Source organism: Dipodomys spectabilis, unplaced genomic scaffold (genome assembly GCF_019054845.1).
Source record: "Dipodomys spectabilis isolate Male_0828 unplaced genomic scaffold, ASM1905484v1 ptg000499l, whole genome shotgun sequence".
Classification (NCBI taxonomy): domain Eukaryota; kingdom Metazoa; phylum Chordata; class Mammalia; order Rodentia; family Heteromyidae; genus Dipodomys; species Dipodomys spectabilis.
Window position 1 is genome coordinate 918,157 of NW_024871176.1, and position 21,385 is coordinate 939,541.

The following is a 21,385-nucleotide window of genomic DNA, read 5'->3' on the forward strand; positions in this document are numbered from 1 at the left end:
CACCTCCAGCCCTTTTCATGTCTCCCACCCCCCCTCCCCCAGTCATGGGGCCTGGTCTTAGGCCTGGGTGCTGTCCCTCAGCTTTTCAGCTCAAGGCTAGCGCTCTACCACTTAAGCCACAGCGCCACGTCTGGCTTTTTCTGCTTATGTGGTGCTCAGAATTGAACCCAGGGTCTTACGCATGCAAGGCAAGCACTCTACCACTGAGCCATCTTTCCAGCCCTCATGGTTATTTGAGGTAGGGCTTCCTTGTGTCCTGCCTAGGTGCATGCTGGGATGATTTTAGACTATCACAGCTGGGATGACAGGCTTACACCACCACAATTTCTTCCACTGAAGTTTTGCAAACTTCTGATTTTGAACAGGATGAGTGGAATTGAAGATAAAAGACCAAATTGGGGTAGGAATGTGGTTCACTGAAATGCTTGGCATGATCAATTCCCAGGACTGAATTAGCCTTATGAGCTGGATGGTGGCACAAGCATGTAATCTTCATTTGGAAGGCTATGGCAGGATGGTTGCCGGATAACCTGAACTACACAGAAAGACCATGTCTTAAAAAGATCACTGAAATGGTCACACAAAAACAACTTGGAAGCCAGTACGGTACTGGTGGCTCAAGCCTGTAATCCTATCTACTCATGAAATAGAGATCCGAGGATTGCAGTTCAACGGGCAGGAAGGTCCTTTTTGAGACTATTATCTCCAATTAACCACCAGAAAGCCAGTGGTGCTGTAGCTCAAGTGGTAGAGCGCTCGCCTTGAGCTGAAGAGCTGAGGGACAGCGCCCAGGCCCAGAGTTCAGGCCCCACGGCCGACAAAAAAAAAAAAAAAAAAAAGACGCTTAGGGACAGTGCTCAGGCCCTGAGTTGAAGCCCAGGCGTGGCAAAAGAAAAAAAAAAAATTAAAAAAAATTGTATACTGACTGAGTAAATGAATCTACATTTAGGGTAATATATGTCTTTTTTTTCCTCTTGACATGGGTGAGAGAAATAAATGTTTTCATCATTCTTCCAGACTTTTACCAAAAGACTCTATTGTGTCCTTTATGTCTGTTATAAAAAAAACACTCCAGATTAAAGCCTTGTCACTAGAATAAATATGACAGCTCCTGATTTCATGTGCCATATAGGAAGCTTCTTTGTCAGAACACATTTGATAAAAGGGTTTTATAGCACTTCAAAATGCTTGAAAACTATTTTTGTATGTACCCTATGCCCCTCCAGTCTTCAGGTATGGATTTGGGTAGCGCTGCCTTCCTAATTGCAGTCCAATTTGATGCTAAAGGAAACCAGTTGTTTTGTTTTTGCTTTTTGCCAGTAATAGGACTTGAACTCAGGCCTAAATTCTGAACCTGTGCTTTTTCAATCAAAGCTGATGCTCTACCACTTTGAGACCCTTTTTTATTTTGGCTTGAACTTAGGGCCTAGATGCTGTCCCTAAGCCTCTATGTGCTTGAGGCTAGCGCTCTAGCACTGGAGCCACAATGCCACTTCTGGCTCTTTAGTGGTTAATTGGAGATTAGAGCCTCACGAGGACTTTTCTGGCTGGGCTGGCTTTGAACCGTGATCCTCAGAGCTCAGCCTCCTGAGTAGCTAGGATTACAGGCATGAGCTACCAATGCCCAGCTGTGAAACTGTTTTGTTGGGACTTGAACTTGGGGCCTGGGCACTGTCCCTGAGCTTATTTTGCTCAAGGCTAACACTTTACTTGAGCCATTGTGCAACTTCCAGCCTATTCTGTTTATGTAGTACTGAGGAATTGAACCCAGGGCTTCATGCATGCTAGGCAAGCACTCTACCACTAAGCCACGTTCCTAGCCCCATGAGACTGGTTTTTTTTTTTTTTTTTTGGTCGGTCATGGGGCTTGAACTCTGGGCTTGGGCGCTGTCCCTGCGCTCTTCAGCTCAAGGCGAGCACTCTACCGCTTGAGCGCCACTTCCCAGTTTTCTGGTGGTTTATTGGAGATAAGAGTTTCATAGACTTTCCTGCCCAGACTGGCTTTGAACCACAATCCTCAGATCTCAGCCTCTTAGCTAGGATTACAGGCTTGAGCCACCAGTGCCCAGCCCATGAGACTCTATCTTCAATAAATTACTCAGAAAAAGCTGGAAGTGGCTCAGTAGCTCGTGGTAGAGTGCTCGCCTCGCCTTGAGCTGAAGAGCGCAGGGACTGCACCCAAGCCCAGTTCAAGTCCATGACCTACCAAAAAAAAAAAGAGTTTTATTAAGAAATTGTAGAAACCAGTGGCAGCAGAACCAACAACAACAACAAAAAAAATAGGGGACCCAGAAGTCACAACTTTTGCAACTTCCCAGATGAGAGTGTGCTGTTTTAGCCTCTGGCACACATTTCCTTTCTACCTACAAAAGCTGACTCTCTTGCCTATTTCCTTCCTAAGACTTCTCTACAACTGATAGCATGAACCCTTTGATGGCAATTTAGTTGCCTTTTTCTTTTTCTTTTTTAGTCTTTTATAGCTTTCCTCCCTGCTCCCCACCCCAGCTGAGGACTTAACTCAAGACCTTGTACTTGTCAGGCAAATGCTCTTCCACTGACCTAAATCCCCAACCCCTAACTGGGCAATTTAAAGCAGCTTCAATTCACATTTGTTAACTTTCCTACTAGTTAAAAGCATAGCTGGGCACTTGTGGCTCACACCTGTAATCCTTACTACTCAGGAGGCTAAAATCTTGAGGATTAGTTGAGTGAGCCTGGGTTTTGGGGGGGGATAAGGGGCAGTATAGGGTATGGATTCCACCCAGGGTCTTGCACTTATTAAGCAGGTATTCTATTCACTGAGTCACACCTCCAGCCCTTTTCATGTCTCCCACCCCCCCTCCCCCAGTCATGGGGCCTGGTCTTAGGCCTGGGTGCTGTCCCTCAGCTTTTCAGCTCAAGGCTAGCGCTCTACCACTTAAGCCACAGCGCCACGTCTGGCTTTTTCTGCTTATGTGGTGCTCAGAATTGAACCCAGGGTCTTACGCATGCAAGGCAAGCACTCTACCACTGAGCCATCTTTCCAGCCCTCATGGTTATTTGAGGTAGGGCTTCCTTGTGTCCTGCCTAGGTGCATGCTGGGATGATTTTAGACTATCACAGCTGGGATGACAGGCTTACACCACCACAATTTCTTCCACTGAAGTTTTGCAAACTTCTGATTTTGAACAGGATGAGTGGAATTGAAGATAAAAGACCAAATTGGGGTAGGAATGTGGTTCACTGAAATGCTTGGCATGATCAATTCCCAGGACTGAATTAGCCTTATGAGCTGGATGGTGGCACAAGCATGTAATCTTCATTTGGAAGGCTATGGCAGGATGGTTGCCGGATAACCTGAACTACACAGAAAGACCATGTCTTAAAAAGATCACTGAAATGGTCACACAAAAACAACTTGGAAGCCAGTACGGTACTGGTGGCTCAAGCCTGTAATCCTATCTACTCATGAAATAGAGATCCGAGGATTGCAGTTCAACGGGCAGGAAGGTCCTTTTTGAGACTATTATCTCCAATTAACCACCAGAAAGCCAGTGGTGCTGTGGCTCAAGTGGTAGAACTCACCTTCAGCTGAAGAGCTCACGGACAGCGTCCAGAGTTCAGACCCCATAACCAACACAGACACAGATACACAGACACACAAAACAACTTGGAGGACTCACCCCAACAACTTAAGTCACCCATCAATTGACAAGAGCTTGATTCGGCTGGTTATTTGAAGGAAATTAAGTTCACACAGATACATGTCCAACAGATTTTTATTTTTTAAAGGAATGAATTAAGAAAAAAAAAAACCAAGGGGCACAGAAGTATGGAATAGAAAATAAATACAAACGTAAGCTGTTTTACTAATTGTTTTATAATCACAACAAACTAGTACAGAGAATGCCCTGTACAAAACACAATAAAGGTTCCAAGATTGAGGTGTTTCCTTAGCAAGGCTGAAGATTTCAGTCTCTGATATTTGGAATTTAGGCTGCAGTCCTTGTTTTTGGATGGATCACTGGGTGTGTGGCACAGTCCATGCTTTTAACCAGATTTGAACAGAAGGATGGCCACCTGACCCAGGTAGAAGTAGATGAAGTGTTTGGTTTCATGTGTCACATAACTACCGAAGTTTCTCCCCACGATGCAGTGCCAGGTGGGGTTGTACTTCTTGTCAAACTCCTGGAGAAGAAAAAAAAACAAAACAAAAAATTGTAGAAGAATTAACTAAAAGAGTTAACTTCAGGAAGCCACAGCCTGCAGGGAAAAAAGGAGAAATACTGGCATCTGCAAATGCTTACAATGAAAGATTGTTCCCCAGCTCCAAATCGCCTACATAGTCCATTGAGGCAAACATACTTGCAGTTTGAGCTAAGACAGAAATGGAGACTGAGGAGATAAGACGTATAAAGGACAGCCTCAAAGACAGGGCACTTTGTGATCATGATAATTACCCTTCCTACCTTATTCAGTAATATTCTCTGACAGCAGATGACAAACAGTTATGGTTTATCTTGTTCTTCTGGATAAAGAGAGCTAAACAATCCTCCCTTCTGATTTGCTATGCACCCCAAAATCAAAGAAAATGTCAAAAACTTGGCCCATTCCTTACCATGAAGATCTCAACTGCCCTCTTGCACTACTGAGAATAAGACTTCCTAAGAACAAAGCCTTAATTAGGACTGGGAAGGTGGCTCAGTGGTAGAGTGCTTGCCTTGCATGCATGAGGCCCTAGGTTTGGTTCCTCAGCACCACATAAGCAGAAAAAGCCAGAAGTGGCATTGTGGCTCAAGTGGTCGAGCTCTAGCCTTGAGCTGAAGAGCTGAGGGATGGTGCCCAGGCCCAGAGTTCAAGTCCCACAACTGATCCAAAAAAAAAAAGCCTTAATTAGTATTTAAACCAGCAACAACCCATCAATATTTAGATTTAAGGGGACAAGACCTTTAAGCAACGCCAGTACTCCTGTAAAAATAATGCTGGAAGCAGACTGACAGCTACCTGGCCAAACATTATCCTTTTTAAATAGTAGTCCTTTCCGTATCCATGCTAATGGTGCTTGGTGTTGAAAGTTAGCAGATTACAGGAACAACTTTTCTGTTTTTCCCACTGAGGGGTACTGACTGGGATTAGAAAACTTGCTTGAACTTTACCAGGTGAATGTGTAGGGAAGAATCAAAGATAATTTGTTAAAAAGCTCTTTTTAAAAGGGCCATTTTTCTTTCAAGCTGGATGCATGTACTGTGTCAAAAAAACAAACCCGGGGGGCTGGGAAGGTGGCTCAGTGGTAGAGTGCTTGCCTTGCATGCATGAGGCCCTGGGTTCGATTCCTCAGCACCACATAAGCAGAAAAAACTGGAAGTGGTGCTTGGCTCCAGTGGTAGAGCGCTAGCCTTGAGCTGAAATGCTGAGGGACAGCACCCAGGCCCAGAGTTCAGGCCCCATGACTGGAAAAAAAAAAAAAAAACAAACAAACCCGGGTGCCGGTGGCATAAGCCTGTAATCTTGGCTACTCCGGAGGCTGAAGTCTGAGAATTGCGGTTCGAAGCCAGCTCGGGCAGGTACAAGTCCGTAATCTCAAATTGACTTGGAGCCGTGGCTCAAGAGGTAGAGCAGCCAGCCTTGAATGAGCAGGAAGGGACAGCGCCCAGGCTAGAGTTCAAGCCCCACGACTGACACCTTCCCCGCCCCCAATCTTTTTTGTTTCTATGTCATTCTCCGTCGTGGGTCCTCCCGTCCTCTCCGGGGCCACCCCCCAGCATAGGCCGCCAGTTTGCTGCTCTTTCCAGCGAGCAGAGCTCAAGTTGGCAATCCTGCCAGGTCTCTACAAACTGTCACTTACCAGATCCCCGACCCCTCCGCCCCGCGGCCCGCGGGGAAGGCTGGCGAGGTCTCCGGGGCCCCGCGGGAGACGCCCACGCCGCTCCCCGCCCCCCCCACCCCGGAACACGCAGATGGATCCTCGGCGCAGGAACCTACACAAGGGGGGAACCGCTCGTTGCTCCCATCTTGGAAACCGTTGCTAGGTGGCGCTTTCCCCCATAGAGCTCGGTTTAAAAAAAAAAAACTTCGAGCGCAGAAGGGGTCAGCGCTTCCCGAGAGAAGCGCACAACTCACTGCGCGACCTTTCTAGAAAGCCTCTATGGCGCACAACCGCCCCCCTCGCCCTACCTCAAGAATCTGGCCTGGGGGGGGCCGGGGCCGCAGGGTCGGGGTGGGAGGGGAGAGAACTTGACGCCGCCCCCCGCCCGCGCCTCACCTTCTTGATGTGGGCCGCAATGTCCTTCTCTATGTTGTATTTCTCCAGCGCCTGGGTAGCGCACTCCACCGAGTCCTGTTGCATCTCTTCCGACATGTCCGCATTTTTGATCACCGCCTTTCGGTCGCACATGGTTACCTGAGGTGGGGGTGGGGGGGCGAGGCCCGGGCCGAGGCGTGAGGAGAGGGGTCCGGCCCGGCGCCGCCTCCCCACCACCCCCTCCCCGGACCCGCGCCATCTCCGGACGCCGCCCCCCCCCTCCCCACTTCAGAGATAGTGCGAAACCCCGCGGACCGCACAACTGGACGAAGCCGGGGGAGGGAGCCAGGCCCGACCAGCGTAGACCCCCCCACACACACACTCCCACCCCACCCCCGAGGCCCTCACCGGGTGGGCAGGGGCCGCCCGACTTCAACGGTCTCCGGAGGGAGCTGGCGTGCCTCAAGGTGAGGGAGAGATACGGCCGCTACCGAAGCCGTGGCGCATCTAAGCAGCCCCACGCCAGCCGCCGCCGCCTAGTGCCTAAGCCCCGCCCTGCCCCGTGCGCCACGCCCCCTCCGCCCGTCTCTATTGGCTTAGCGCAGCCCCCGGGATCATTCCATTGGCCTATGGATTCAATGGTTCCCTCAGGATCTTTCTCCTGCATTTTGTTGCGGACCATAATGCACCGCTCACGGCGTCTGTTGCCCCGGCAATGGGCCGCACGCGTCTAGGCCCACACCCAGAAGGTGGAGCCTGGACTGGGTCGTGAGGCCCACCCTGCTGTCTGCTGCGGCTGCGAAACGAGCTTTCCGCCCAAGGCAAGGAAACTGATTCTAAATCTACTGAGGCTTTTCCCGGGGTGTGCTCCGAACCACAGACTCAGGATGAGCCGGTCCTCCCCGAACACCTCTCGCCCACACCGGGAAAGGAAGATTTACCAACCCGACTGGTGACCGCTCCCTTTACAGAGGTGTGAAGCAGGGCCAGCTGCATTCGTCACCGGAAGAGTCTCAGGCTTGGCTTAATGTTCTGCTGTCTTTATCTTATTTTATTGACAGAATTTGTTGTGTATTCCAGGCAACCCTGGAGCTCGCTCTGTAGCTGAGGTGGGTCTTGAACTCAAGACCCTCCTGAATCTGCCCCTCATGTGCTGGGATTCGTTTTTCAGAAAGCCGCCCGCCCGCCCCTCACCCCCTTGGCGTGTTTATTTTATCCTGGACCCTCTCTCTGTGTAGCTGGTCCTGCTCTGAAACCTTTGGATGGGTGGAGATATCCTCAAGATTGAAAGAGGGCTTAGGAAAGGAAAGGAGAGTTTCCTTCTGATTTAAGCAGTTATTTTCAAGAATGGGAGTCATTCTGCCAGATTATGCAAAACTCAAAGGGAGTGGGGGCTCTGGGTACATTTAGGAACCTCAGGGTATGTAGGGAAGTCTGTTGGGTGTGGGAAAGTTTCTTGGTTGGGAACTTCTCTTGGGAGAAGGTATCCTGATGGACAAGAAGGTGGTCCTCAGGAGGAAAGCAAAAGAAAAAAATAGGGAGGATGGAGAGAAGACAAGAGAAGAAGAGGGCTAGAAATGTGGCTTAGTGGTAGAGAGCTTGCCTAGCATGCATGAAGTCCTGGGTTCTATTCCTCAGAAAAAGCCAGAAGTGGCACTATGGCTCAAGTGGTAGAGTGCTAGCCTTGAACAAAAAGAAAGCTCAGGGACGGTGCCCAGACTCAGAGTTCAAGCCTCATGACTGACCCCCCCCCCAAAAAAAAAAAAAAAAGAGAGAGAGAAGAGAAAGAAGAAAAAAGGAAAAGGAAAGCAAAAAAGAACACTAGGATCTTGAGTTAAGGGTATAGCTCAGTGGTTCTTGTCTGGCTTATACTAAGCCTTGAGTTGTATTCCCAGCACCACAAGATATAAAGCAACCACTCACAAGTCAGATGGAGATTTAAATTGCAGCATTGAATTCAGTTTGTTTTGATATGTGAAGCCAGACTAAGTGTAAAACAAAACCACTTCATAGGCTTGTGAAATAATCTCATGCTTTTTTAAAAGCTACTTTTTTTTTTTTTGGTCAGATCGTGGGGGCCTGAACTCTGGGCCTGGGCGCTGTCCCTCAGCTCTTCAGCTCAAGGCTAGCACTCTACCACTTGAGCCACAGCGCCACTTCCAGCTTTTTTCTTTTTGCTTATGTGGTGCTGAGGAATCGAACCCAGGGCCTCAGGCATGCAAGGAAAGCGCTCTACCACTGAGCCACCTTCCCAGCCCCTAAAGCTTCTTTTTATTTACTTAGTGCTAGTACTAGGGCTTGAACTCAGGGCTTCATACTTTGCTTAGCTTTTTCCACTTGTAGCTGGTACTCTACCACTTAAGTCACTTCTGATTTTATGTTTTAATAGTAATCTGTGGCACATAGTAAGTGCTCAGTGAACCTCAAATAATTACCAGTTTATGGAACTGTCCCAAGGGCCACAACCAAGGCTTTAAGCAATTAACTTTAATGCTTGTAATGGTTGTTGTTTTTTTTTTTTTCCAGTGCTGGGGCTTGACTCAGGGTCCTGGGGCTTGACTCAGCCACAGCACCATTTCAGCTTTTTCTGTGTATGTGGTACTGAGGAATCTAACCCAGGGCTTCATGCATGCTAGGCAAGCACTCTACCACTAAGTCACACTCTCATCCCCCGTCCCAAGGTTTTGTTGAGACTAGGCTAGCAACTCTACCACTTGAGCCACAATACAACTTTTCTGTTTATGTGGTACTGAGGAATCAAACCCAGGGCTTCATGCATGCTTAAGCAAGCATTCTACCACTAAGCCACATGCCTACTTTCCTATCCCCCTTCCCTGGAAGTTTTATATTTACATTTCTGCATTTTTTTTCTTCTGGGTCATCTACTTTTTTTTTTTTTTTTTTTGCCAGTCCTGGGGCTTGAACTCAAGGCCCTGGGCACATTCCCTGAACTTCTTTTGCTTAAGGCTAGCACTCTACCACTTGAGCCACAATGCCTCTCCTGGCTTTTTCTGTTTATGGTACTGAGGAATAGAACCCAGGGCTTCATGCATGCTGGTCAAGCACTCTACCACTAAGCCACCTTCCCAGTCCTGGGTCATCTACGTTTATTAACCCAAGGTTCCTTCACCAATATGCCTAGAGGTACACAACTCCAAAGAGAAAAAGACAGGAAAAATGAAAACCTCAGACACAATTAGTACATATCAATTAACTCGAATTGAAAAAGATTTTTCCAATAAATAAGTACAATAAAAAGTAGGAGGACTTAATTTTCCTGTGTTATCAGGCCTGAGGGAGAAGTAGGGGTGACAAGTGAGGCTGGCTTGGTGGCACTAAGATTCAAAATTATGAAATCTTATGATGTTAGAACACAAACTTTTTTTTTTTTTGGTGCCAATACTGGGGCTTGAACTCAGGGCCTACAGCATTTACTGGGCTTTTCTTTTTTTTTTTTTTTTTTTTTGTCAGTCATGGGGCTTGAACTCTGGGCCTGGGCGCTGTCCCTCAGCTCTTCAGCTCAAGGCGAGCACTACCACTTGAGCTACAGCGCCACTTCCTGTTTTCTAGTGGTTTATTGGAGATAGGAGTCTCAGGGTCTTAGGGTCTTTCCTGCTTTGAACAGCTATCCTCAGATCTCAGCCTCCAGAGTAGCTAGGATTATAGACATGAGCCACCGGCGCCCGGCTTTGCTGGGCTTTTCTGTCCAAGGCAGAACTCTACTATTTGAGCCTGAGTCACACCTTCACTTTAGCTTTTTACTTGTTAATCAGAGATAATTTGGGGGATTTTTCTGCCTGGTTTGGCTTCTTTTTTGTTTTATTTATTTAGTTATTTATTTATGGTCTGTTGTGGGGCTTGAACTCTAGGCCTGGGTGCTGTCCCTCAGCTCTGCAGCTCAAGGCTAGTACTCTACCACTTAAGCCACAGTGCCACTTCTGGTTTTCTGTTTGTTAATTGGAGATAAGAGTCTCAGGAACTATCCTGCATGGGCTGGCTTTAAACTGTGATCCTCAGATTTCAGCCTCCTTAGTAGGTATAAGCCACCAGCACCCGGCTGGTCTGGCTTCTTTTGGACTTCAGATTTCAGTCTCCTGAGTAGGTAGGATTACAGGCCTGAACACTGGAAGCCCAGCCCAAACCTAATCAATACATACACACACACACACACACACACACACACACACACACACACACACACACACACACACACACACACACACACTAGATAGGATGAGGATATAGTTATGTACTTTCTAATATAAATACATTTAACTAGATATTTATCCATCTATGTCTATTTTTCCCCTTTGATCTGTGGCTTAGACAGTTTTTCCTAGTTTGAATAAAAGCTGAGAGGAATCTGGGTGCCCATGGCTCACACCTATAATCCTAGCTACTAAGGAGGCTGAGATCTGAGGATCACGGTTCAAAGCCAGCCTGGGCAGGAAAGTCCATGAGACTCTTCAATTAACAATCAGAAAACTAAAAGTGGAGTTGTGGCTAAAAGAGGCTAAAAGTGATAGAATGCTATCCCTGAGCAGAAGAGTTCAGGGACAGTGCCCAGGCCCTGAGTTCAAGCCCCACTACTGACCAAAAACAAACAACAGATTTAAGCAGATGAGGTAGCAATAGGAATTGTAGGTGTTTGCTGAGTAGCCACTTACAATCAAAGTTAGGACTTGCTATCATTGTCCCCGTTAGTCAAGACGACTGTATCTGGGACCCCTTTCCTCTTGGCAATGCTTTCTCATTTAGATTTCAGCTCAAAATGTCATCTTGTATGATACTCCTGTTTACTACCTTATTTATTCCTTTGGAATAACCATATCATGGATTTCATTCTTTTATCACTAATTTCTGCAGAATCCACTTAGTGGCCATGTAGTCATTCCATGTGAAGCGGACGGCAAGTAGACAGATTATCAGAGAAAATTACTGGAAAATATTTAGATGCTTGAAGTATACTTAAAATAAGTTACAATCCCACACTCAACAAGCTTGTAGTTAACAATAAACTAGTCCTTCTACTATCTTAGGTTTGGGCTTGTTTGAAGGGATCTTAAAATCCTGGGGGGGGCTGGGAAGGTGGCTCAGTGGTAGAGCGCTTGCCTTGCATGCCCGAGGCCCTGGGTTCGATTCCTCAGCACCACATAAGCAAAAAGAAAAAAGCCAGAAGTGGTGCTGTGGCTCAAGTGGTAGAGCGCTAGCCTTGAGCTGAAGAGCTGAAGGACAGTGCCCAGGCCCAGAGTTCAGGCCCCACGACCGGACCCCCCCCCCCAAAAAAAAATCCTGGGGCCCAGGGCTGGGAAGGTGGCTCAGTGGCTGAGATCTGAGGATCGTGGTTCAAAGCCAGCTCAGGCAGAAAAAGTTCGTAAGGATCCTTTTTTTTTTTTTTTTGTCGGTCATGGGGCTTGAACTCTGGGCCTGAGTGCTGTCCCTCAGCTTAAGGCTCAAGGCTGGGCTTTATCACTTGAGCTACAGAGCCATTTCTGATTTTTGGTGGTTTATTGGAGTAAAGAGTTTCACGGACTTTCCTGCCCCAGCTGGCTTTGAACTGTGATCCTCAGATCTCAGCCTCCTGAGTAGTCAGGATTACAGGTGTGAGCCACCAGCACCCAGCATCATAAGGATTCTTATCTCCAATGTACCACCAGAAAATCAGAAGCGCTGTGGCTCAAAGTGGTAGAGTGCTAGCATTAAGCAAAAATAGCACAAGGGCAATACCCAGGCCCCAAGTTCAAACCCCACAACTGAACAAAAACAAAAACTGTCCTATAATATTTTTTTGTGGGCTGGGAAGGTAGCTCAGTGGTAGAGTGCTTGCCTTGCATGCATGAAGCCCTGGGTACGATTCCTCAGCACCACATAAGCAGAAAAGCCAGAAGTGGCGCTGTGGCTCAAGTGGTAGAATGCTAGCCTTGAGCTGAGGAGCTGAGGGACAGTGCCCAGGCCCAGAGTTTCAGACCCCACGACTGACCCAAAAAAAAAAAAAAAATTGTGTATGTCTGCCGGTCCCGGGGCTTGAACTCAGGACCTGAGCACTACCCCTGAGCTTTTTTTTTTTTTTTTTTCCACTCAAGGTTAGTGCTCTACCACTTGAGCCACACCTATACTTCTGGCACTTTGGTGATTAGTGTCACAGACTTTCCAGCCTAAACTAGGATCCTCAGATTTCATCCTCTTGAGCAACTGCTATTACAGGTGTGAGCTACTAGCACATGAGTACACTATAATTTTTTTTTTTTGTCGGTCCTGGGTCTTGAACTCTGGGCCTAAATGCTGTCCCTGAGCTCTTCTGCTCAAGGCTAGCGCTCTACCACTTGAGCTACAGTGCCACTTCCAGTTTTCTGGTGGTTAATTGGAGATAAGAGTCTCAGATGTTCCTGCCTGCTCTGGCTTTGAACTGCAATCCTCAGATCTCAGCCTCCTAAGGTGTGAGCCACCAGCGCCTGGCTCACTACAATTTTACTAGCTTCGTTTTTTTTTTCCCTCCCTCTCCAATGGTCTCACAATGTTATAACCATCTCTTAATGTTCCCAGGCTAGCTTGGAACTTCTGGGCTCAAATGATTCTCCTGTTTCAGCCTCCTGAGTAACAGAAATTGGCTTTTAATAAGCTGTTGCTTTTTTTTTTTCTTCCTAGTACTGGCATTTGAACTCAGGACTTTCTTGCTTTGCTGGCATTCTACTATTGAGACTTACCTCCAGCCTGGGCTGTTAGTTGTTTAAATTTATTTACATATTTATTTGAGCTTGAACTCTGAGCTTTGTGCTTCTACTGGGCTTTTAAGTTCAGGCTGGTGTTCTATCACTTGAGCTAGACACTCCTCTATTCTAGTTTTTTTGCTGGTTAATTGGAGATAAGAGACTCATGAGCTTTTGCCTGGGCTGACTTCAAACCTCAATCCTCAGAGCTCAGGCTCTTCAGTAGCTTGGATTATAAGTGTGTGCTGCCAAACACTATGCTCCTTAATAGCTTCTTACTAGTCTATCCATAATTTCTTAAACAATGTCAAGCTTTGGGGCTGGGAAGGTGGCTCAGTGGTAAAGCGCTTGCCTTGCATGCCTGAGGCCCTGGGTTTGATTCCTCAGCACCACATAAGCAAAAAGAAAAAAAGCAGGAAGTGGCTCTGTGGCTTAAGTGGTAGAGCGCTAGCCTTGAGCTGAAGAGCTGAGGGACAGCGCCCAGGCCCAGGGTTCACACCCCATGACCGGACCCAAAAAAAAAAAACAATGTCAAGGTTTGATACATAGGCTGATTCTAGCCTCTCACTACTGTATAATGCTTTGTTTTGGAGAATGTCCTTCAAAGATAAAAGTAACATTTGTTTTGTGCTATTCTCAAAAATGATAGATACTCATATAAAACTCTGAAGAATTTAAGACTGTGAGAAAGTATATTGTTGATATTCGCATAATGCAAAGATAAGTGTTAAGGGGCTGGGAAGGTGGCTCGGTGGTAGAGTGCTTGCCTTGCAGGCATGAGGCCCTGGGTTCGATTCCTCAACACCAAATAAGCAGAAAAAGCCAAAAGTGGCACTGTGGCTCAAGTGGTAGAGCACTGGCTTTGAGCTGAAGAGCTCAGGGACAGTGCCCAGGCCCAGAGTTCAAGCCCCAAAACCAAGTGGGGGGGAGGGAAGATAAGTGTGAAAATTACATTTTTGAGCCGGGTACCAGTGGCTCACACCTATAATCCTAGCTACTCAGGAGGCTGAGATCTGAGAATCACAGTTCAAAGCCAGCCCCGGCAGGAAAGTCCATAAGACTCTTATCTCAAATTTACCACCAGAAAAGTGGCACTGTGGCTCAAGTGGTAGAGTGTTAGCCTTGAGCTGAAGAGTTGAGAGACAGCGCCCAGGCCCAGAGTTCAAGCCCCATGACCGAATGAAAAAAAAAATTACATTTTTGGAGCTACATATATAATTCAGTTGCACAGCTTAGAATGTCAAAGGCCTGCGGCTGGGAAGGTGGCTCAGTGGTAGAGTGCTTGCCTTGTAGGCATGAGGCCCTGGGTTCGATTCCTCAGCACCACATAAACTGAAAAAGCCAGAAGTGGCACTGTGGCTCAAGTGGTAGAGCGCTAGCCTTGAGCTGAAGAGCTGAGAGACAGCGCCCAGGCCCAGTGTTCAAGCCCCATGACCAACAACAACAACAAAAAAAAAGACTGTGAAAGGTCCTGGGTTCAATCCCAAATAACGTGCACACACACACACACACACACACACACACACACACACACACACACACACTCAAACCACATAATAAATTTAAATTTATTTTCTTCCTCTCTTGCATCATTCATTTCCCCTGGCTTCCCATTCTGGAATATTCTTTTTAAAAACAATTCTCTTAGTCAGGTGCTATTATTCTACCTACTCAGCAGGCTGAGATATGAGAATCAAGGTTCGAAGCCAGCTTAGCCTACTAAAATGCTGGAAGTAGAGTGTGGCTTAAGTGATAGAGCACCAGCCATGAGTAATAAAGGGACAGCACCCCGGCCCTAAGTTCAAGCTTCACTACCAGGACACACCACACACACACACACACACACACACACACACACACGTAAAAGTAGGAAACATTAATTATAAGAGAAATAAATGTTGCTGGGCACTGGTAGCTCAGGCCTATAATCCTACCTACTAAGAGGCTGAGATCTGAGGATCAAAGTTTGAAGCCAGCCTGGGAAGGAAACTCTGTGAGACATTTATCTCCAATAAACCACTAAAAAACTGTAAGTGGCACTGTGGCTCAAGTGGTAGAGCATTCACCTTGAGTTGAAGAGCTCACGGACAGTGACCAGGCCCTGAGTTCAAGCCCAACAACCCATAAAAAAAAGAAAAAGGCTGGGAAGGTGGCTCAGAGGTAGAGTGCTTGGCTTGCATGCATGAGGCCCTGGGTTCAATTCCTCAGCACCACACAAGCAGAAAAAGCTGGAAATGGTGCTGTGGCTCAAGTGGTAGAGCGCTAGCATTGAGTTGAAGAGCTGAGGGACAGCACCTAGACCCAGAGTTCAGTCCCCATGACCAGCAAAAAAAAGAAAGAAAAAAGAAAAGCAATAAAAAGAAAGAAAAGCAAGCAAGCAAGCAAGCCGGGTGCTAGTGGCTCACGCCTGTAATCCTAGCTACTCAGGAGGCTGAGATCTGAAGATCGTGGTTCAAAGCCAGCCCAGGCAGGAAAGTCCGTGAGACTCTTATCTCCAATAAACCACTAGAAAACTGGAAGTGGGGCTGTGGCTCAAGTGGTAGAGCTTTCGCCTTGAGCTGAAGAGCTGAGGGATAGCGCCCAAACTCGAGTTCAAGCCCCACAGCCAAAAAAAAAAAAGAAAAGAAAAAGAAAAAAAAGAAAAGGAATAAATACCATCTCTAGGCTAACAATGCCTACATCATTTTCTATCCTAGACTTCTTGAATGACAATCTCATAAGTGTAAATCTTTGTTGAACTATCTCTAGGTTGCCTAATAAATTATCTCAAATCTTACACACCCACATCAGTCTGCTTCACCTCACTCTAACCTGCTGGCCTTGAAGTATCCTCATTATTATAAACAACAACTCCATTCTTCAGTTACTCAGGAATGAAATCTAGAAGTTTTTCTTTATTCCTATATGTCCCTCACACATTACATCTGCCAGACACAGGTGGCTCATGCCTGTAACCCTAGCTACTCTGGTTCAAAGTTTCAAAGTCAGCCCAGGGAGGAAAGTCCATAAGACTTTTTTTTGGGGGGGTGGGGGGTCCGGTCATGGGGCCTGTACTCTAGGCCTGGGCACTTTCTCTCAGCTCTTCAGCTCAAGGCTAGCGCTCTACTACTTGAGCCACAGCGCCACTTCCAGCTTTTTTCTTTTTTCTTATGTGGTGCTGAGGAATCGAACACAGGGCCTCGGGCATGCAAGGCAAGCGCTCTACCACTGAGCCACCTCCCAGCCCCTCCATAAGACTCTTATCTCCAATTAACCACCAGGAAACCAGAGGTAGTCCTGTGGCTCAGGTAGTAGAGTGCTTGTCTTGGGCTGAAGAGCTCAGGGATAGGGCCCAGGCCCAGAGTTCAAGCCCCAGGATGACAAAAAAACAAATACACATTACATCTGTAAAATAAAATTTACAAAAGGCCATTGCTTTGCACTAAGATCCTGTACTAGGTCTCAACAGAACAGACTAAAAACCAAAATGGAGGTCTCAGTGGTAAAGCACTTTGCTTTACATGCACAAGGTTCAATTTCCAGGAAGGGGGGTGGGGGGAGAGAAACCCTGAGTTCAAGCCCCAGTAATGGTGCACATGTGCACGTGCATGTGCAGGCATACCATCCTAACCTTTTGGATCTGACAGTCTCCTTTCTCAGGCTAAGAGAAACCACTGGCTGTCCCCCACCACCAGTGCGTGCCAGGGCACCCACCCTGAAGACTAGGATCACTGGGGTTTTGCTCAGTCCTATTCACATTCAACTTTCTTTCTGGCTTCCAAACAAATGCCCCTTTGCTATTCACAACTCTGCTTTGGAGGCTGTAAGACTCAACTCCTCTCAGATCCCTCTCAGCCCACCCTGCCCAAGCCTGGGCATCCAGTCTCCTTTACAATCATCCTATTCAGGGATATACAATAAACATTTGTATGGTAAAGGCAACTCACACTGATTTCCATTGAACAGCTGAAATACTTAGGACTTACATGTCCAATCTAACCCTGTCTGGCTTTGATCTACACTAGGGCAACTCACCATTAGCTACGTGTGGCTCATGAATGATAAAGAACCCCCCATTCCACCCTCGCCCCCACCACACATCCTGTCTGTATTGAACTATTTAGCTCTCTACTGTCCTCCAGCTTTCTTCCTTTTTTTTCCCGTCACAGCTTTCTTTGCACATGTTTTTCTTTCTGTCTGGAAAGCTTTTCTTCTCTCTTCCTTTGTGGGCTTTTAACACCATCTGGTTGCTCAGGTCTAGGTTCAGAAGCTACTCTCTTCCGGAAGTCTTCCCTTGATACCTCCCACCAGCCTTAGTTAAAGAGTCACAGGAGTACCATTTGTTTGTTTATCTCTTTATCTATTTACTTTTGTCAGTTGTGGGGGCTTGAACTCAGATCCTGGGCGCTGTCCATGAGCTTTGCCTCTCAAGGCTAATACTCTACTTCTGGTTTTTCTGGCTAGCTTTGAACCAGCATTCTCACATCTCAGCCTCTTGAGTAGTTAGGATTACAGGCATAAGCCACCAGTGCCTGGCAGAGTACCCTCAGTTTCTTTTAGCCCACATCTCCTTTGTCTAATTGTCTTTTAGTTGTCTGAATAGGGCGATGACAGAATTTGACTCTTAGTCACTGTTATATTCTCAGCGCTCAGCACGGAGCCAGGCTATTCTGTAGCTCTAATATCAGTGGGATGTGTGAACATATGTTGAACTGGCAAGGAGAAAGAAAGCCATGGGCTGGGAAGGTGGCTCAGTGGTAGAGTGCTTGCCTTGCATGCATGAGGCCCTGGGTTCGATTCCTCAGCACCACATAAGCAGAAAAAGCTGGAAGTGGTGCTGTGGCTCAATGGTAGAGCACTAAGCACTAGCCTTGAGCTGAAGAGCTGAGGGACAGTGCTCAGGCCCAGAGTTCAGGCACCATGACTGGCAAAAAAAAAAAAAAAAAAAAGAAGCCATGTTCATAACCTTAGACTCTGGGAAATAAGAGTCAGGTCATACCATGAAGGGAAAAAAAAGCCCTAGCCTCCTGCTTTCCCTGTCAGAGAATATTAAGACATGGGGCTGGGAAGGTGGCTCAGTGGTAGAGCATTTGCCTTGCATGCATGAGGCCCTGGGTTTGATTCTTCAGCACCACATAAGCAGAAAAAAAAAAGCCAGAAGTGGTGGTGTGGCTCAAGTGGTAGAGTGCTAGCCTTGAGCTGAAGAGCTGAGGGACAGCACCCAGGCCTAGAGTTCAGGGCCCATGACTGGACCCCCCCCCAAAAAAAATATTAAGACAAAGGAACACTCTGCACATGTTAGCACTGGTGGGGGGGTGGGGAAGGGTGTTGGCTGCTCCAGAAGCTTCTTGACTTTTAGTCCCCCCTTTAACAATTTCCAGGTGCCTTTTTACCTATAGTGGTAGTGCTATTATTGAATTATATTTCTGACATAATTCATTAACTATCTGCTTATTAAAAAATAGATTTCTGCTGGGTGTCAGTGGCTCACACCTGTAATCCTAGCTACTCAGGAGGCTGAGATCTGAGGATCATGGTTCAAAGCCAGCCCAAGCAGGAAAGTCCATGAGACTCTTATCTCCAATGAAAACCACAGAAAACCAGAAGTGGCACTGTGGCTCAAGTGGTAGAGCGCTAGCCTTAAGCTGAAGAGCTGAGGGACCCAAGCCCAGAGTTCAAGCTCATGACCAACAACAACAACAAAAAATAGAGTTGCAGCCCAGGGCTGGTGGCTTAGGTCAGTGATCTTAGCTATTCAGGGAGCTGAGATCTGAGAATCATGGTTTGAACCAGTCAGGGCAGGAAAGTCCTTGAGACTGTTATCTCCAATAAACTACTCAGAAAAAGCTGGAAGTGACACTGTGGCTCAAGTGGTAGAGCCATTCTTTTTCTTTTCTTTTCTTTTTTTTTGTCAGTCATGGGACCTGAACTCTGGGCCTGGGCACTGTCCCTCAGCTCTTCAGCTCAGGGCTAGCACCCTACCACTTGAGCCACAGCACCACTTCCTGCTTATGTGGTACTGAGGAATCAAACCCAAGGCCTCATGCCTGCAAGGCAAGCACTCTACCACTGAGCCACCTTCCCAGCACCCCCCCCCTTTTTTTTTTTTTTGGGTCCGGTCGTGGGGCCTGAACTCTGGGCCTGGGCACTGTCCCTCAGCTCTTCAGCTCAAGGCTAGCGCTCTACCACTTGAGCCACAGCGCCACTTCTGGCTTTTTTCTTTTTGCTTATGTGGTGCTGAGGAATCAAACCCAGGGCCTTGGGCATGCAAGGCAAGCGCTCTACCACTGAACCACCTTCCCAGCCCCCCCTCTTTTTTTTTAAATTTTTTATTGTGATTGATTCATAAACTTCACAAATTTCATAGTATTGTGAGATAGTGAAACAAACACATTCTAACCTTCATGAGGCATTAAATTGTCATTATTGTGGTCTATGAAGCTTGTGAATTCTACGAGCTTTGACAATACAGCTTTTCTTCCACCTCGGGTGATATGTACATTTCTTTGCTTAGTGTTAGCTGTTCCCTCTTTCTCTCTCATTCCCTCCCTCCCGTCACTGCCCTTGACTTGCTTAGTTTGTTTTCATCAATATCCAGTGCAGCTGATGTTGTATGTTTTCCCATTTCCCTCTATGTGTCCTCCTCCTAGTTTCCCTTAGATGTGCGCATATATACCATATATGTGGTCAGCAACAAGGGGTCATTTAGTAATGATACAACAAGATGAGTGGAGGTCCTTTGTTTCTTGAGTCTTGTCTACTTTGTTGTATTTCCTTACATTTTGTATTTAACATCCACATATCAGGGAGACCATGTGCCATTTGTCTCTTTCTTCTTGGTAGAGCTATTCTTAACACTTCATACCTTTCTATTCTTTCTTGTGTTTTTGGCTTATCGTCCTGTATAGTTAAGATTGCAAGTTATGTGACACAGTAGAAAATGTTTAAGATCAGAGCCGGGCGCTGGTGGCTCACGCCTGTAATCCTAGCTACTCAGGAGGCTGAGATCTGAGGATCGCAGTTCAAAGCCAGCCCGGGCAGGAGAGACCGTGAGACTCCTATCTTCAATAAACCACCAGAAAACGGGAAGTGGCACTGTAGCTCAGGTGGTAGAGCGCTAGCCTTGAGCTGAAGAGCTGAGGGACAACGCCCAGGCCCAGAGTTCAAGCCCCACGACCAACAAAAAAAAAAAAAAAAGTTTAAGATCAGGAATTTGAGGGTTAGAAAATAAATTAAGGGGCTGGGAATGTGGCTTAGTGGTAGGATGCTTGCCTAGCATGCATGAAGCCCTGGATTCCATTCCTCAGTTCCACATACACAGAAAAAGTCAGAGGTGGTTCTGTGGCCCAAATGGTAGAGTGCTAGCCTTGAGCAGAAGAAGCTCAGGGACAGTGCCCAGGCCCCAGGAGTGCAAGCCCCAGGACTGGCACAAATAAATAAATAAATTGAGGAAGCAGAGGCAGAAGGATGGTAAGTTTGAGGCCAGCTGGGTAAGCTACAGAAATAGAAGAGTTAGGGATGGGGCTTAAGGGTTTTGAGAGGCTGAGACAGGAAAATGGTGAGTTTGAAGCCAGTCTGGGCTATATAGTAAGACAAAAGAAGAAGAAGAAAAAAGAAAATCAATATGGTAACCGTTTTTTTTTTTTTTTCCTGCCAGTCCTGGGGCTTGAACTCCAGGGCCTAGGCACTGTCCCTGAGCTTCTTTTTGCTTAACCACTTGAGCCACAATGCTACTTTTGGCTCTTTCTATTTATGTGGTACTGAGGAATTGAACCCAGGTGTTCATACATGCTAGGCAAGAGTTCTACCACTAAGCCACATTCCAAGCCCCAATATGGTAATCTTCGTAAGTCCATTGATAATTTTGTGTACCTCAGCTCCCCTTTTCTGAAACGAGTAATTCCTCTGTCTGTACTAGTTCATAAAAATCAACATGTGTTTATTAGGTGCCAACACAATAGGTCTTCAAAGGAAAGTAATTGCTCCCATTAGTTCTTGACATTGAATCCTCCCACCCTTATCCCCTGCCCTATGGTGGGGTATAGTTTACAGACCTCTAAGAATGGTAACTTCTGGGTTGGTGATGTGGCTCCTTGGAAAGGGTAAGAGTGCATGTTGAGCATGTGCAAGGCCTAGGTTTGATCATCAGCACTACAAAAAATAATAAAATAAAATAAAAACAAAAAACAGCATCTGGCTGCGTGCCGGTGGCTCATACCGGTAATCCTAGTTACTCAGGAAGCTGAGATCTGAAGACTGAAGTTCAAAGCCAGCCCAGACAGAAAAGTCCGAGTGAGAATCATATCTCCAACTAACCATTCAAAAGTGGAGCTGTGGCTCAAAGTGGCAGAGCCCTAGCCTTGAGCAAAAAAGCTCAGGGACAGTGTTGAGTGCCCCGAGTTTAAACCCCCAACCTATAAATAAATAAATAAATAAATAAGCACCCACCTAGCAATGTGAAGCCATGAGCTTAAAACCT

At 46.7% G+C, this 21,385-nt stretch overlaps 1 protein-coding gene across 1 annotated transcript; it reads right to left on the reverse strand.

Annotated features, from left to right (window-relative positions):
• Positions 1-3,841: 3,841 nt before the first annotated feature.
• Dynll1 (dynein light chain LC8-type 1) lies at positions 3,842-6,740 on the reverse strand. Its single transcript, XM_042669616.1, has 3 exons — positions 6,629-6,740; positions 6,242-6,379; positions 3,842-4,167 (listed from the first exon to the last, which is right to left on the reverse strand). The coding sequence occupies exons 2-3, from the start codon at positions 6,371-6,373 to the stop codon at positions 4,030-4,032; spliced, it is 270 nt and encodes an 89-aa protein (XP_042525550.1). The 5' UTR covers positions 6,374-6,379; positions 6,629-6,740; the 3' UTR covers positions 3,842-4,029.
• Between the last annotated feature and the right edge of the window lie 14,645 nt (positions 6,741-21,385).